At 38.2% G+C, this 11923-nt stretch overlaps 2 protein-coding genes across 2 annotated transcripts in view; one reads left to right on the forward strand and one right to left on the reverse strand.

Moving 5' to 3' along the window:
* The window catches only part of LOC121418557 (probable gamma-butyrobetaine dioxygenase), a 62603-nt gene extending 50911 nt beyond the window's left edge, over positions 1-11692 (reverse strand). The window contains exon 1 of the mRNA XM_041612489.1: positions 11660-11692. The gene's annotated coding sequence lies outside the window, so the exon portion shown is untranslated. The remainder of the gene's footprint in view (positions 1-11659) is intronic.
* LOC121418061 lies at positions 2256-3638 on the forward strand. Its single transcript, XM_041611766.1, has one exon. The coding sequence runs from the start codon at positions 2256-2258 to the stop codon at positions 3636-3638; it is 1383 nt and encodes a 460-aa protein (XP_041467700.1).
* Positions 11693-11923: the final 231 nt, after the last annotated feature.

Below are 11923 nucleotides of genomic sequence, written 5' to 3' on the forward strand. Positions count from 1 at the left end.
AAATTCCTAATTTAACAGTGTCCAATGTTTGTTTAGCCCTGGTATGGCCTCGGATAAAGAGGGTATGCTTGTGGTCAGCTGAGGAATGCTCAGCATGGTCCATTCTCATTGACAAAAACTCTCTTTCTTTACCAAAAGATAAACGATCATGCTCTCTCCGCTCCCAACGAGAGCTGTGAATGCATGTGTGCAAAATTATCTCAGCAAGCACATGGTACGAAATCAATAAGTCAAGTTGCAAAATGCTACACCGCACCAACTCACTGAACGTGTGTACATGCCCCAAGTTCCAAGCACCAAAATTCCCGCTAAAACAGTCAAGGAGATATGCGAAATTTTCCCTTCACCGATTTGGCCCCACTCATTCACATTCAGATTCGCCCCTTTTGTTTACCACTCACATCAACATGTGTTCGTCGAAGGTTCAAAGTTTGTTGACCTAAAATTTTGACGTCTCGTAAATAACTTTTCTTATAAATGTCCATTGTGTTGAACTCCCCCTCTTGTGAATCTCCACGTTGTCTAAAAGTAGAACCCTCCCCATAAACTTCTTATACCCCGGCTGCCTCTTTCTCACTCCTTTTTTCTTGCTTTTGTTTTTCTTTATCTCCCAAGCCCCTTAATTCTTCACCTTCTCTTTCCATCGGCCCTTTCTCTCCCCGTCACCACCCCTCTCTTACCACGAACAATCAACATCCTCCTCTTCTCCGAATCTCGATCTTCCCCTTTTTTTTGTCAATTTCATCTTTCACACATGCCAAAATTTAGTTGATCATCATCTTATCACGCCACGAGACCATCATAAATTTAAATTACAATCAATCCAATAGTTTATTTTATTTTATTCATGACCGCACATGCACAAAACGGATACACCCATCACAAATCACACAAATATTCTCAGCCACTTTATTCCATTTACGATCACTTCGCAGATCATTTTCAAAATAAACAAAGAGGGATGGCGTAACATTTTTCCTCTTAATGTTATCAACATTTTCTGTCTTTTTTATGTTCATATATAATTTGTTTATTTATTAATGCATTATTTTTTTTCTTTATGGATTTATTTATTTTTTGAAATTTTTTCTTTCTTTTTTTTTTTTGGGGGGGGGGTCAGACGATTTTTGTAGCAGGCTTATACTAGTAGTATAAAAGTAAACTTGTCATAATTGAAACAAGTCAAGAGCGGTCCAGAAAAAAAACATTGCATAAAGAAAAAGTGTTAATCCCTGTGGTTTGTCTGTCAATGCACAGCACCCCCCCCCAAAAAAAAAAAGAAACTCAGTGGACATTCCCTTACAAGTTAAGAGCAGTCCGAGAAGAAAAAAAAAACTTGCATAAAGAAAATACAAGTGTTAATCCCTGTGATTTGTCTGTCAACGCCCCAAGCCAAGGTTGATACTTTGTTGAACTTGAAGCCCGCAAAACACCACGTGGTCAAAAGGCAGGCTAGGGAGTGTTTCAAAAAGAGTTTTGTCAGTGATTTTTGTTTGTGTAGAGGGATGTTACAAGCTAGGAAACCCGCGCATGTGATTGGCGGAAAGCAAATCTGTTGTTGAATCCACTGAAAAAGCTCTTCATGAAATGCTCTCCGTCTCGATCGACTTCGTTGTTTACTGTAGCTGTGTATACGAGTGCATGGAGCTGAGCCGACATGCACCCTATGTAGCGGTGGGGCCGAGGCCTTATGCAGCGGCTAGCGGAGCTCGGACAGTAGTTAAGGGGCAATGTAATCATTTCGAGGTTAGATTATTGGATTCTGATTTCATTAAATACATTGAGAGAGCCAAAGAACTTAATGCTTTGGCTTAATTTTACTGTAAAAATACCCATAAACGACAATACAGAAGAAAATACCGGTATGATATTTTCAACTTTTGGTATGACGGTATTTCGGTATTGAAATTTCAACGGCGGTATCCATACCGGTATGACGTTCATACCGAACGGTATTACTAATACCGGTATATCGAAAAAGCTTAATTGCGTCCTCAAGTCAAGACTAGTTAATATAACCTACCGGATTTTAAATCCGCCTTAATCTGCTTTTTTACCCCAATTTTGAGCTTTAAACTGCTGTTTTCTTTATTCGAGGATATCTATACTTGGATTTAGAGATATATGTAGGAGTTTGTCTCAACGGGCAAAAGAAAATAAGGTAAGGCATTTTTTCTTGAAGGCTATACATATACTACTAACACAACGCACTCCTCTTTATTTTGTATTTCCCGCCTTATTGGTCCCCACCAATAATGGCACAAGCTTCGGTATCAGCGCCGGAGATCATTGAAGACCATGGACCTGATTTGGATGATGACGATTTTATGACTGTCTCTTACTCTCGTCCCAAAAAAAGACCTGGGAAAAGGCCGAGACTTGCCAGTAATTTGGGGGCAGATAAAAATACGGATAAATCGTCATCATACGAATCAGACCCCAGTATCTCATCGCCATACCAGAATAGGAATTTAGACCTGATCATTACCCCTATTGAAAAACATAAGAGCTTCAAGGATGTGAGTCCGGCCATTCTAGCTAACGCAATCAAGGCAGTTGCCATTAATCCTGTAGAACGTATTTTACCAATACAACAGGGTAAGGCGATTCTTGTTAAATGCAAGAACATCAAACAACTGAGGGCTATTCTACAATTAAGTAACATAGGGAATCTCCATGTAAAGGTAGAAAAGAAAACAACAGGCCTAAAAGGAGTTATTTCTAATGTACCACTTGAAATGACGGAAAAAGAGATTGTAGATGAGCTCAAATTGCAGGGTGTAACATCGGCTAAAAGAATAAGTAAGACTGTTAAAAATGATAACCCAGACAATGGAAATAATGCACGTGTAACCATACCCCTCTGTTCGGTTCTACTGACTTTCAATAGAGCATCCCTACCAGATAAAATTACAATGTACTTTCAATTCTTTATGGTAAAACAGTACATACCCTGGGTAACGAGGTGCTTTAAATGCCAGCGTTACGGACATGGAATCTCACAATGCAGGTCAAAGGTTAGATGTGTCCGTTGCGGAGAAAATCACACCTTTGAAGAATGTAAACGAAAAGAAGACCGAACGTGTGTAAATTGCGGAGGCAAACACTCAGCAGCGTATAACGGATGTATTGCTGCCAAAAAAGCTAAGAAAATTCAACAACTGAAAATTCAAAACAACATAACCTATGCCCAAGCTACAAAATTTTTTGTAGAGAATGGTCAAGCGAACGAGAATAATGTAAATAAACCCATCCCTGTAATAGACAACCATCCCTCAATCCCCCCTACTAATACCACAACTCCTATGACTAAAACGAAAACCCCTCAAAGTGAAATAAGAAACCCCGATCAAAACCATCCCAGTGATCCCCCTCCTAGTATCCAAACTCAGAACAACCAGCCATCACAGCTACCAGGTCCTTCTCGGGAAATACCGAGAGAAGAACACAATGACGAGTCGAGGAGAACCGAAAATAACTTTGCAAATGCAAATAATGAACAGATTATAGAGCTCATCTCCCATCTCATTTTCCTTTTTACGGACAGATACTCTAAAAAAGACGTGATAAACATTGTTGAAGCTACTGCCCAAAGGCTTTTAAACATCAAAGCAAATACAAACAATGAAGGGCAGTAAACTTATGACAATACTATCAGCACTCACCATTTTACAATGGAATGCGCAGGGCATGTGTGCGCATGGTAAAGAATTAGTAAAATTTATTTCTTCAAAAAAAGGAAAAAATTACCATATAATTTGTGTACAGGAGACGTGGTTTACGGATGATAATATTTTTCTCATTCCTGGATACACATGTTTCCCCAGGAATAGAACCAACCAGGGTGGACAAAGTAGGGGTGGATGTGCAATTTATGTCCACCATTCTATAAACTTTTACTACCCTCGATATGATGAAGAGCTTGAACTTCAATCGGTGGAAATACATATCTCGCAATTTAGAGTATCTGTAGTAAATTATTATAACCCATGTAAAAAAAATAGATGACCATATCCTCAAGAAATTAACTGAATTCGTAAAGACGAATAACCTTATTTACGTAGGGGATTTCAACGCTCATAACACTTTATGGGGTAGTGAGAAAAACGACGTCAACGGACGGGCTGTAGAACATTTCATTGCTTCAAATAATTTTGTTATACTTAATAATGCAACAGGTACTAGATTGGACCCAGTGACTGGAAAGATGTCGTGTTTAGATCTAAGTATAGCATCCCCAGATATATCGAATAAATGTTCTTGGGAAGTACTCGACACCTCACTCGGGAGTGATCACTTTCCAATAGCAATAAAGGTGCTAATGGAAAAGACTACAAGCATATGTTCTGAAATTGACAACCAAACTCCAGAAAATTTCTGGTCCTTCAAGAACATGGACTGGGTTAAATTCTCCGAAAGATGTGAAGAAATTTTCAAGGATATGACCTGGTCTGATTTACAAGAGGACTACGCTCTCTTCAAACAATGTGTTTTAAATGTTATAAATGAAACAATACCTAAAAGAGGCAAGAAACATCACAAGCCTATCCCCTGGTGGACAAAAGAATGTTCCAAAACAATTAAGGATAGAAATAAAGCTAGTAACAAATTAAAAAGACACATCTCAATAGAAAACCTGAATACATTCAAAAAGAAAAAAGCCCAAGCCCAAAAGACGCTCCGTCAAGCAGAACGTACTTACTGGCACAACTTTTGCATCAAATTAAATCGCTTCGTGCCAGAATCGGTAGTATGGTCGATTATAAAACAGATGAATGGAATTCAGATTAAAAAAGGAAATAAAATACCGATTATAGTAGAAAAAGAAAAGGAATTTATTACAGACCAAGAAAAGGCGGAAGCCTTTGGTACTTTTTTCCAAGCTATAAGCAAAAATAAAATCAGTCTAAGTTTGCCTCTAAACATAACTCAAATACATGGAAATATCCTCGATGAGCCATACAAATTCTTCGAATTGGAAAAGGCTCTAAACTCCTGCAAAAATTCTGCTCCAGGAGAGGATAAAATCCCCTACGAAGTATATAAAAAACTTCCATTTTCAACAAAAGAAACCATGCTAAAAATAATAAACTCAATGTGGGACACTGGAAAGATACCCACTGAACTGAAACACTCTATTCTCATCCCTATTCCGAAACAAAACAAAGACTTAAGTTTACTGTCCTCATACAGACCCATTGCACTTACTTCGTGTTTCATAAAAATATTTGAGCGTATGATTAAAGACAGACTTGACTGGTTCATAGAAAAATCTGATATATTGCCTATGCATATGGGCGGCTTCCGCAAAGGAAGAAGTACAACAGATAATATCATTAATCTAGAAAATGATATTCAAAAGAGCATCAATAATGGAGAATACACCCTTGCCTTCTTCTTAGATATTGAGAAAGCCTATGATAGGCTCAACATAGATGGACTTGTTTACAAACTATTAAAAAACAATATCAATGAAAAAATAATAATTTTTCTTCAAAACTATTTGAAAAATAGAACCTTCCAAGTTGCTGTGAGAAAAACAAAATCTGAAATATACACTATGCACAACGGTCTACCGCAAGGGAGTGTCCTTAGTCCCATTTTATTTAACATCATGTTAAGTGATATTCCATCTGAAGAATCAATTTCTATCTCCACTTATGCAGACGATTGTGCAATATGGATATCAGGTAATAACCTTGACCAAATCACTGGAAAATTGCAGAAATATATAAATAGACTAAGTGATTGGTTCGAAAAATGGGTTTCCATCTATCTCAAAATAAATCGAACCCAGTACTCTTCACAAAAAAACACAAAATACAATACCCAAAATTAGAACTTAATGGCAAGGACCTTACTTTCAAAAGTTCTAAACGATTTCTGGGAGTGATTTTTGATCAGAAGCTTACGTGGCAGCAACATATTGCTGATATTATAATTAGATGCAAAAGAAAATTGAATATCATCCGCAATCTAACAGGAACCACATGGGGAAGCTCAACAAAATCTCTTCTAATGGTCTATAGAGCCTATATACGATCTTTAATTGACTATGGCTGTGAAGCCTATGACAGCGCGGCACCCTCTATTAAAAAACAACTAGATTCGATTCAGTATCAAGCCCTAAGAATATGTGCAGGTGCATTACCACTCACTTCTTTGGAAGCTCTCCAGGTGGAACTAGGAGAACTTCCACTCGATTTACGTAGACAGATGTTGTCCGATAACTTTCGTCAAAAGATTGAAACGCATAAAGACCATCCTGTATTAAAAGGTATCGAACCATGTTGGCAGTTGGAACTTTCCAAACTACAAAAAATAAATAAACCTTTTGGCTGTAGAACAGAAAACCAGGGCCCCCATATTGAAACAAATATGAGTAATTTTCCACCGTGGTTTTTCATACCCCCTGTAGTATCCACTGAACTTAGTAACTCTTTAAATAAGAACGAAAACCCCTCATTTCTGTATCAAGAAAGTCTCAGACTAATTAACAAGAAATGGTCCCATCAACTACACATATATACAGATGGATCAAAAGCACCCAATACAGGTGCTTCTGCGGCTTCATTCTTCGTACCCACATGGTCTTACCACCAATCAAAAAGACTAAATGATAATACTTCAGTTTTCCGGGCTGAGTTGGCTGCAATAGTACTTGCATTAGAGTGGTTAGAAAATATTAATGTTTACGTTGGAACAGTTATTTTAAGTGACTCACAAAGTGCACTGTTAGCTATTCAAAATATGAAAAACATATCATTTGTAACTGAAATACTAACTTTAACTACTAAGCTTCAATACCAGGGTAAAGAAATATTTCTAGAATGGATACCAAGCCATTGTGGTATAAGTGGAAACGAAACAGCAGATTTTCATGCAAAAGTAGCTTTAACGAAGAGAATCGAAATTCAGAATAGTTTAGGTTCCGATGAAGCAAAAACATTGATAACAAAAAAATATACACAGGAATGGCAAAACAGGTGGAAGTATTCCATTTGTAATATGAGACAGATACAACCACGAGTGAATCTTTCTTTATACGAATGCCACCTGAACAGATTTGCCAAAAGGCTATTACATTAACTTCGTTTCGGAATAATAGGTCTTAACTTTGATCTTTTCCGATTAAAACTACATCCCACCGGTTTTTGTGATTCCTGTAAAATATTGGAAACTGTTGACCATTTTCTCGTGAAATGCCCACGTTATATCATTCAAAGAGCTATGCTGCTCGCTGAAACAAATTTGACGGAACGTATAGAGATTCCCTCCCTGCTAAAAAGCATAGACACCGACAAACAAAAATCACTCGTACGTTTCGTCCTTAGAACGAAACGAATATAACAAACAGTAATACATATATCTTCTCAGAACAGTTTGAATTGTACAACTTGTTGAATTATACGAAATAATATAACAATCCTGAAACAATAAATCATTATATAAACCCCTTTAAAGAATGGCATGAATTATGGTATTTTCGATTTTCTCAAAATTTACCTAAAATACAAAAGAAAATTATTGAAGGAAGAATGTTTTATGTATTTATATTTGCACGCCTTTTCGGCTAGCTTGTTTTTAAATATATATCATAATCCTTTGGAAAAAAACACTGCAATATGCACAGAAAGCCCGGATGCTTTCCTCAATTAATTCTGTAAGTCGGATACTGGGGCCAATGTTTTTATGTTGGTCAACGGTTGGAGAAAGTCTCCTTCTCGGCTGATGATTAGTCATAGGTGACTCGAGGAAAATGGCCGATGAAAGCACCATGTCGATCTAGTTCATCAGTTACCCAGCTATTCGAGGAGCAGTTAAAAAATTGAGCTTTTTGTTTTGCCATAACCATATGCCAAGCTTCATTGGTGATATTCAAACTCACGAGAGAGAGGGAAAAAAAAAGAATTACAAGAGAGCCAATTGAGAAAGAAAAAAACACAGAAAAAATAGAAAGTTGGACTGCTCTTGATTACTTCTAATTACTTTACATTATAGCCAAATACTGTTTATTTTGCAATTACATCTTTATATATGGTCATGACTAACATGTATACTATAGCCTTCAGATAATTGCCTTACGGTTTACTTATACTTAAATGATGAATACGTATGCATATGAATATATATATACATTTATGTGTATGTATATATATATGGGGTCCGACCACTTGACCGAAGGTCCGCGAGGCCGAGGGTCCGCTAGACCGAGGGTCCGCGAGACCGAGGGTCCGCTAGACCGAGGGTCCGCGAGACCGGGGTCCGCGAGACCGAAGGCCCGCGAGACCGACTTTTTTCCCATCATCGGTTGCCGCGGTCGAGTGGTTTAAAACGCCTCGTTGCAGCGGCGTAACAGGTGCCTGTTATTGGGGAGGGGGGGTCAAATAATTCCCTGTAACTAAATAGAATCAGTGGCGTTGCTATATAGGATTTCATTTTAGGGGGCGGTGGTGAGCACGCGAATCGTGCGAAACACGTACTGCGCGCACGAAACGTCTCTCTAGGGGAGTGTAGGGAGGGGGTGTCTCTGCTATTTACAGTATAAACTAACGATGCCTTATTTCACTGACACTACTTTATCATTAACTCTACTCATTTAACGTTTTTTATGGTAATTCTGCTTCATGATCTTGTGCATTTAATGTTTAACAAGAAAACTGGAAATATTATGGAAATATACAAACACCTGGAACATTGAACCTTCGTTATGGGCAATCCTATCTTAGCTTTTTTTCATTTAAACAGAATAATAAGAACAAGAAGGTGAAAGTTCTAAAGAAAAGAACGTACATTAATACCTGTCCTCGGGAAAATGGTCCTTCGGGGGAGTTTTCATTGGGGAGTTATCATGGGGGAGTCGCCCTCCGGAGAAGTAGTCCTCTGGGGGAGTTCTACTAAAACCCATTTTTTATTGGTGTTGTTACTATTTTTGTTATGATGTCAGCAGCTGCAGCAGGAGTAGAAGTAGAAGTCGTAGTAGTAGTAGTTGTTGTAGTAGGAGTCGTATTCACATTCGTAGAAGTAGTAGTAGTATAGTAGTAGTAGTAGTAGTAGTAGTAGCAGTTATATTATTACCGTTGTTTTTATCATCATAATTATTATTATTACTATCATTTAAATTGTTAATATTATTCGGCATTTTTGTTTTGCTTTGTTTCATTTTGTCTCCTTTATTTTATTCAGCACTTTAGTTTATTCAATCAATTTTTAAAACCGACACTCCAAATATATGGATGAATATTTTTCTAATACCAGACAACGTTTTATAAACAGTCCTGTATGTTAAAGTTATGTATACTATGGTATGATTTCGGTAGACGATAAAGTAAGAGAGGGGGTGGGGTGTCCGATTTCGTAGTATTATGAAAATCATTTTTGCAAACTATTCCCAGTCTAATAATACTAATTGATATGAAAAAAGGGAATCTATTAATGAATAGTTGAATAAATGAATGAATAACAAAAATGAACAATTATATGTATTAATTGATAACAACTTTGTAGCCAAAAGAAGCCACCCCCCCCCCAAAAAAAGGGGGAAACGTGAGCGAGAAAATAAAAAGGTATAGGAGAACGTAAGACGAGCGAGAGCAGACAAGGAACAATTCGAAGAAAACGTCAGAGCTTCCATGCTTCCCCTTAAAATATGGATCGCCTTTCGCGCGCTCATTATTAAGTAATTCTCACACTTCGCGTGCTCATCACCGCCCCCTAACATGCCTAAAATGAAATCCTAGCAAAGCCACTGATTCTGGACTTAGTTACCGGGATTTTTTTTTACACTGCCCCCCCCCTTATAACAGGCACCTGTTACGCCGCTGCAACGAGGCGCCTTAAACCACTCGACCGCGGCAACAGATGAAGGGGGGGGAGTCGGTCTCGCGGGCCTTCGGTCTCGCGGACCCTCGGTCTCGTGGACCCTCGGTCTCGCGGACCCTCGGTCTAGCGGGCTGTCACCATATATATATATATAAATAAATATATATATTTTTTTTTCCCCTAACTCATCTAAAATCACATTCCATCCTACAAGGGCTTGTCTCCTAAAGTAGGTAGGATTTAAAGGCGTCTTGTCTCCGGGAAAGAACGAGACTTCACTGACGTTGATGTTCACATCAACGGGACAGACGTATCCCCATACTCCGGTACGGGCGTAGGATTGGAGCTGTGATTTTCCTCATTTCTTTTCTCTGTCATCTCATCCTAGGTTTTATTTGCATACTTGTTGTAGGTCTTTATAACATATTTTCAGTAAAAGCCCTGATTTTAAAACTGAGAGACACACCTACTAGACTTTAAATCCTAGTACATGTAGATATATCCTATAAAAAAGACATAGAAAAAAAAAAGAAAAAGAAATATATTTTTGAATTTTACTTTTTTCATTTATTTTTTAAAGGAAAAAAAAACGTTGAAAAATTTAATATGATGGCGAAAATAGTCAAATTTGACTGGTTGCCAAATAAAAATAAGAACCCCCCCCCCCCCGGTATATCATAATCATGATAATCTTGTTTATTGAATGAGTGCCCCAGTCTAGAGATGCTAACGTTCAAAGACCAGCTAGCTATGAGTGAGATTTTCTGTGAATCTGAGCACTCATTCAATGAACAAGGTGAGATCACAGACATTGTGTACAATGTATATGGGGATAGGATGTGATAGTTTCGTGAGACAAGAGATTTGAGCCTTGAGGGAATGAACATGAGTCAAAAAAATACTTGATTCTCCTGCATAATGCGCGAGACTGAGAGACACACCTACTTGACTTTAAATCCTAGTACATGTAGATATATCCTATAAAAAAGACATAGAAAAAAAAGAAGAAAAAGAAATATATTTTTGAATTTTACTTTTTTCATTTATTTTTTAAAGGAAAAAAAAAACATTGAAAAATTTAATATGATGGCGAAAATAGTCAAATTTGACTGGTTGCCAAATAAAAATAAGAAACCCCCCCCCCGGTATATCATAATCATGATAATCTTGTTTATTGAATGAGTGCCCCAGTCTAGAGATGCTAACGTTCAAAGACCAGCTAGCTATGAGTGAGATTTTCTGTGAATCTGAGCACTCATTCAATGAACAAGGTGAGATCACAGACATTGTGTACAATGTATATGGGGATAGGATGTGATAGTTTCGTGAGACAAGAGATTTGAGCCTTGAGGGAATGAACATGAGTCAAAAAAATACTTGATTCTCCCGCATAATGCGCGAGACTTGGTAGCTCTGCCTCTGGTGCCCCGCCCCCCCCCCCCCACCACCACCACCACCAAGCTCATTCAACCAACACCATTAAAGCCAAAACAGGGGTAACAGCCAGGCATTACAGGCAAAGCAAGCTGAACAGAATTCATCCAGGTTAGCCAAATGTGAGTGAGCTGAGCTCAGACTCGGTCCATCAATCGCGTCGGCTGAGGTCGGGCCGGGACCGTGCCTCGCGCCGCCGCGCCGCGCCGGGGGATGACGGTGACAGGCCCCACACTCCATGGCAGCTCCATCACCGGCACTGTCGGCCGTCTGGTTTCACTTATTATCATACTAGGCCTAGATTTTTGCTATTCACTATTCTATCTACTACGATATTTTAAAGAGTCTAAATGCACGAATTATCTTGCTGCTTAACGCCCTTAATCTTTCCTAAGTTACTTACTTTAGTCCAAAGAGTACGGTATCTTGACTTGACTTTAACTTTGCGTTGGACTTGGTAATAAATTCCGGAACGGTACGTATACCGTATTTGCATTGTACGGTTTTTCACAATAGATGGCGCTCAACTAATTTCTTTTTGTTACGAGGTGTCACGCGCGTGTAACATTCCCCATAGACTTGTTTAAAATGGCACTTGAGAAAAATTCTTAAAGAAACAAATGTGAAATTAGAGGGTCAAATGTTTACTACCTTTGGATAGGAAATA

Source organism: Lytechinus variegatus, chromosome 7 (assembly GCF_018143015.1).
Source record: "Lytechinus variegatus isolate NC3 chromosome 7, Lvar_3.0, whole genome shotgun sequence".
Classification (NCBI taxonomy): Eukaryota; Metazoa; Echinodermata; class Echinoidea; order Temnopleuroida; family Toxopneustidae; genus Lytechinus; species Lytechinus variegatus.

Bases quoted from the DNA above. Each gene is read 5' to 3' on its own strand.
- LOC121418061 (XM_041611766.1), top strand. From the start codon at position 2,256: ATGGCACAAGCTTCGGTATCAGCGCCGGAGATCATTGAAGACCATGGA.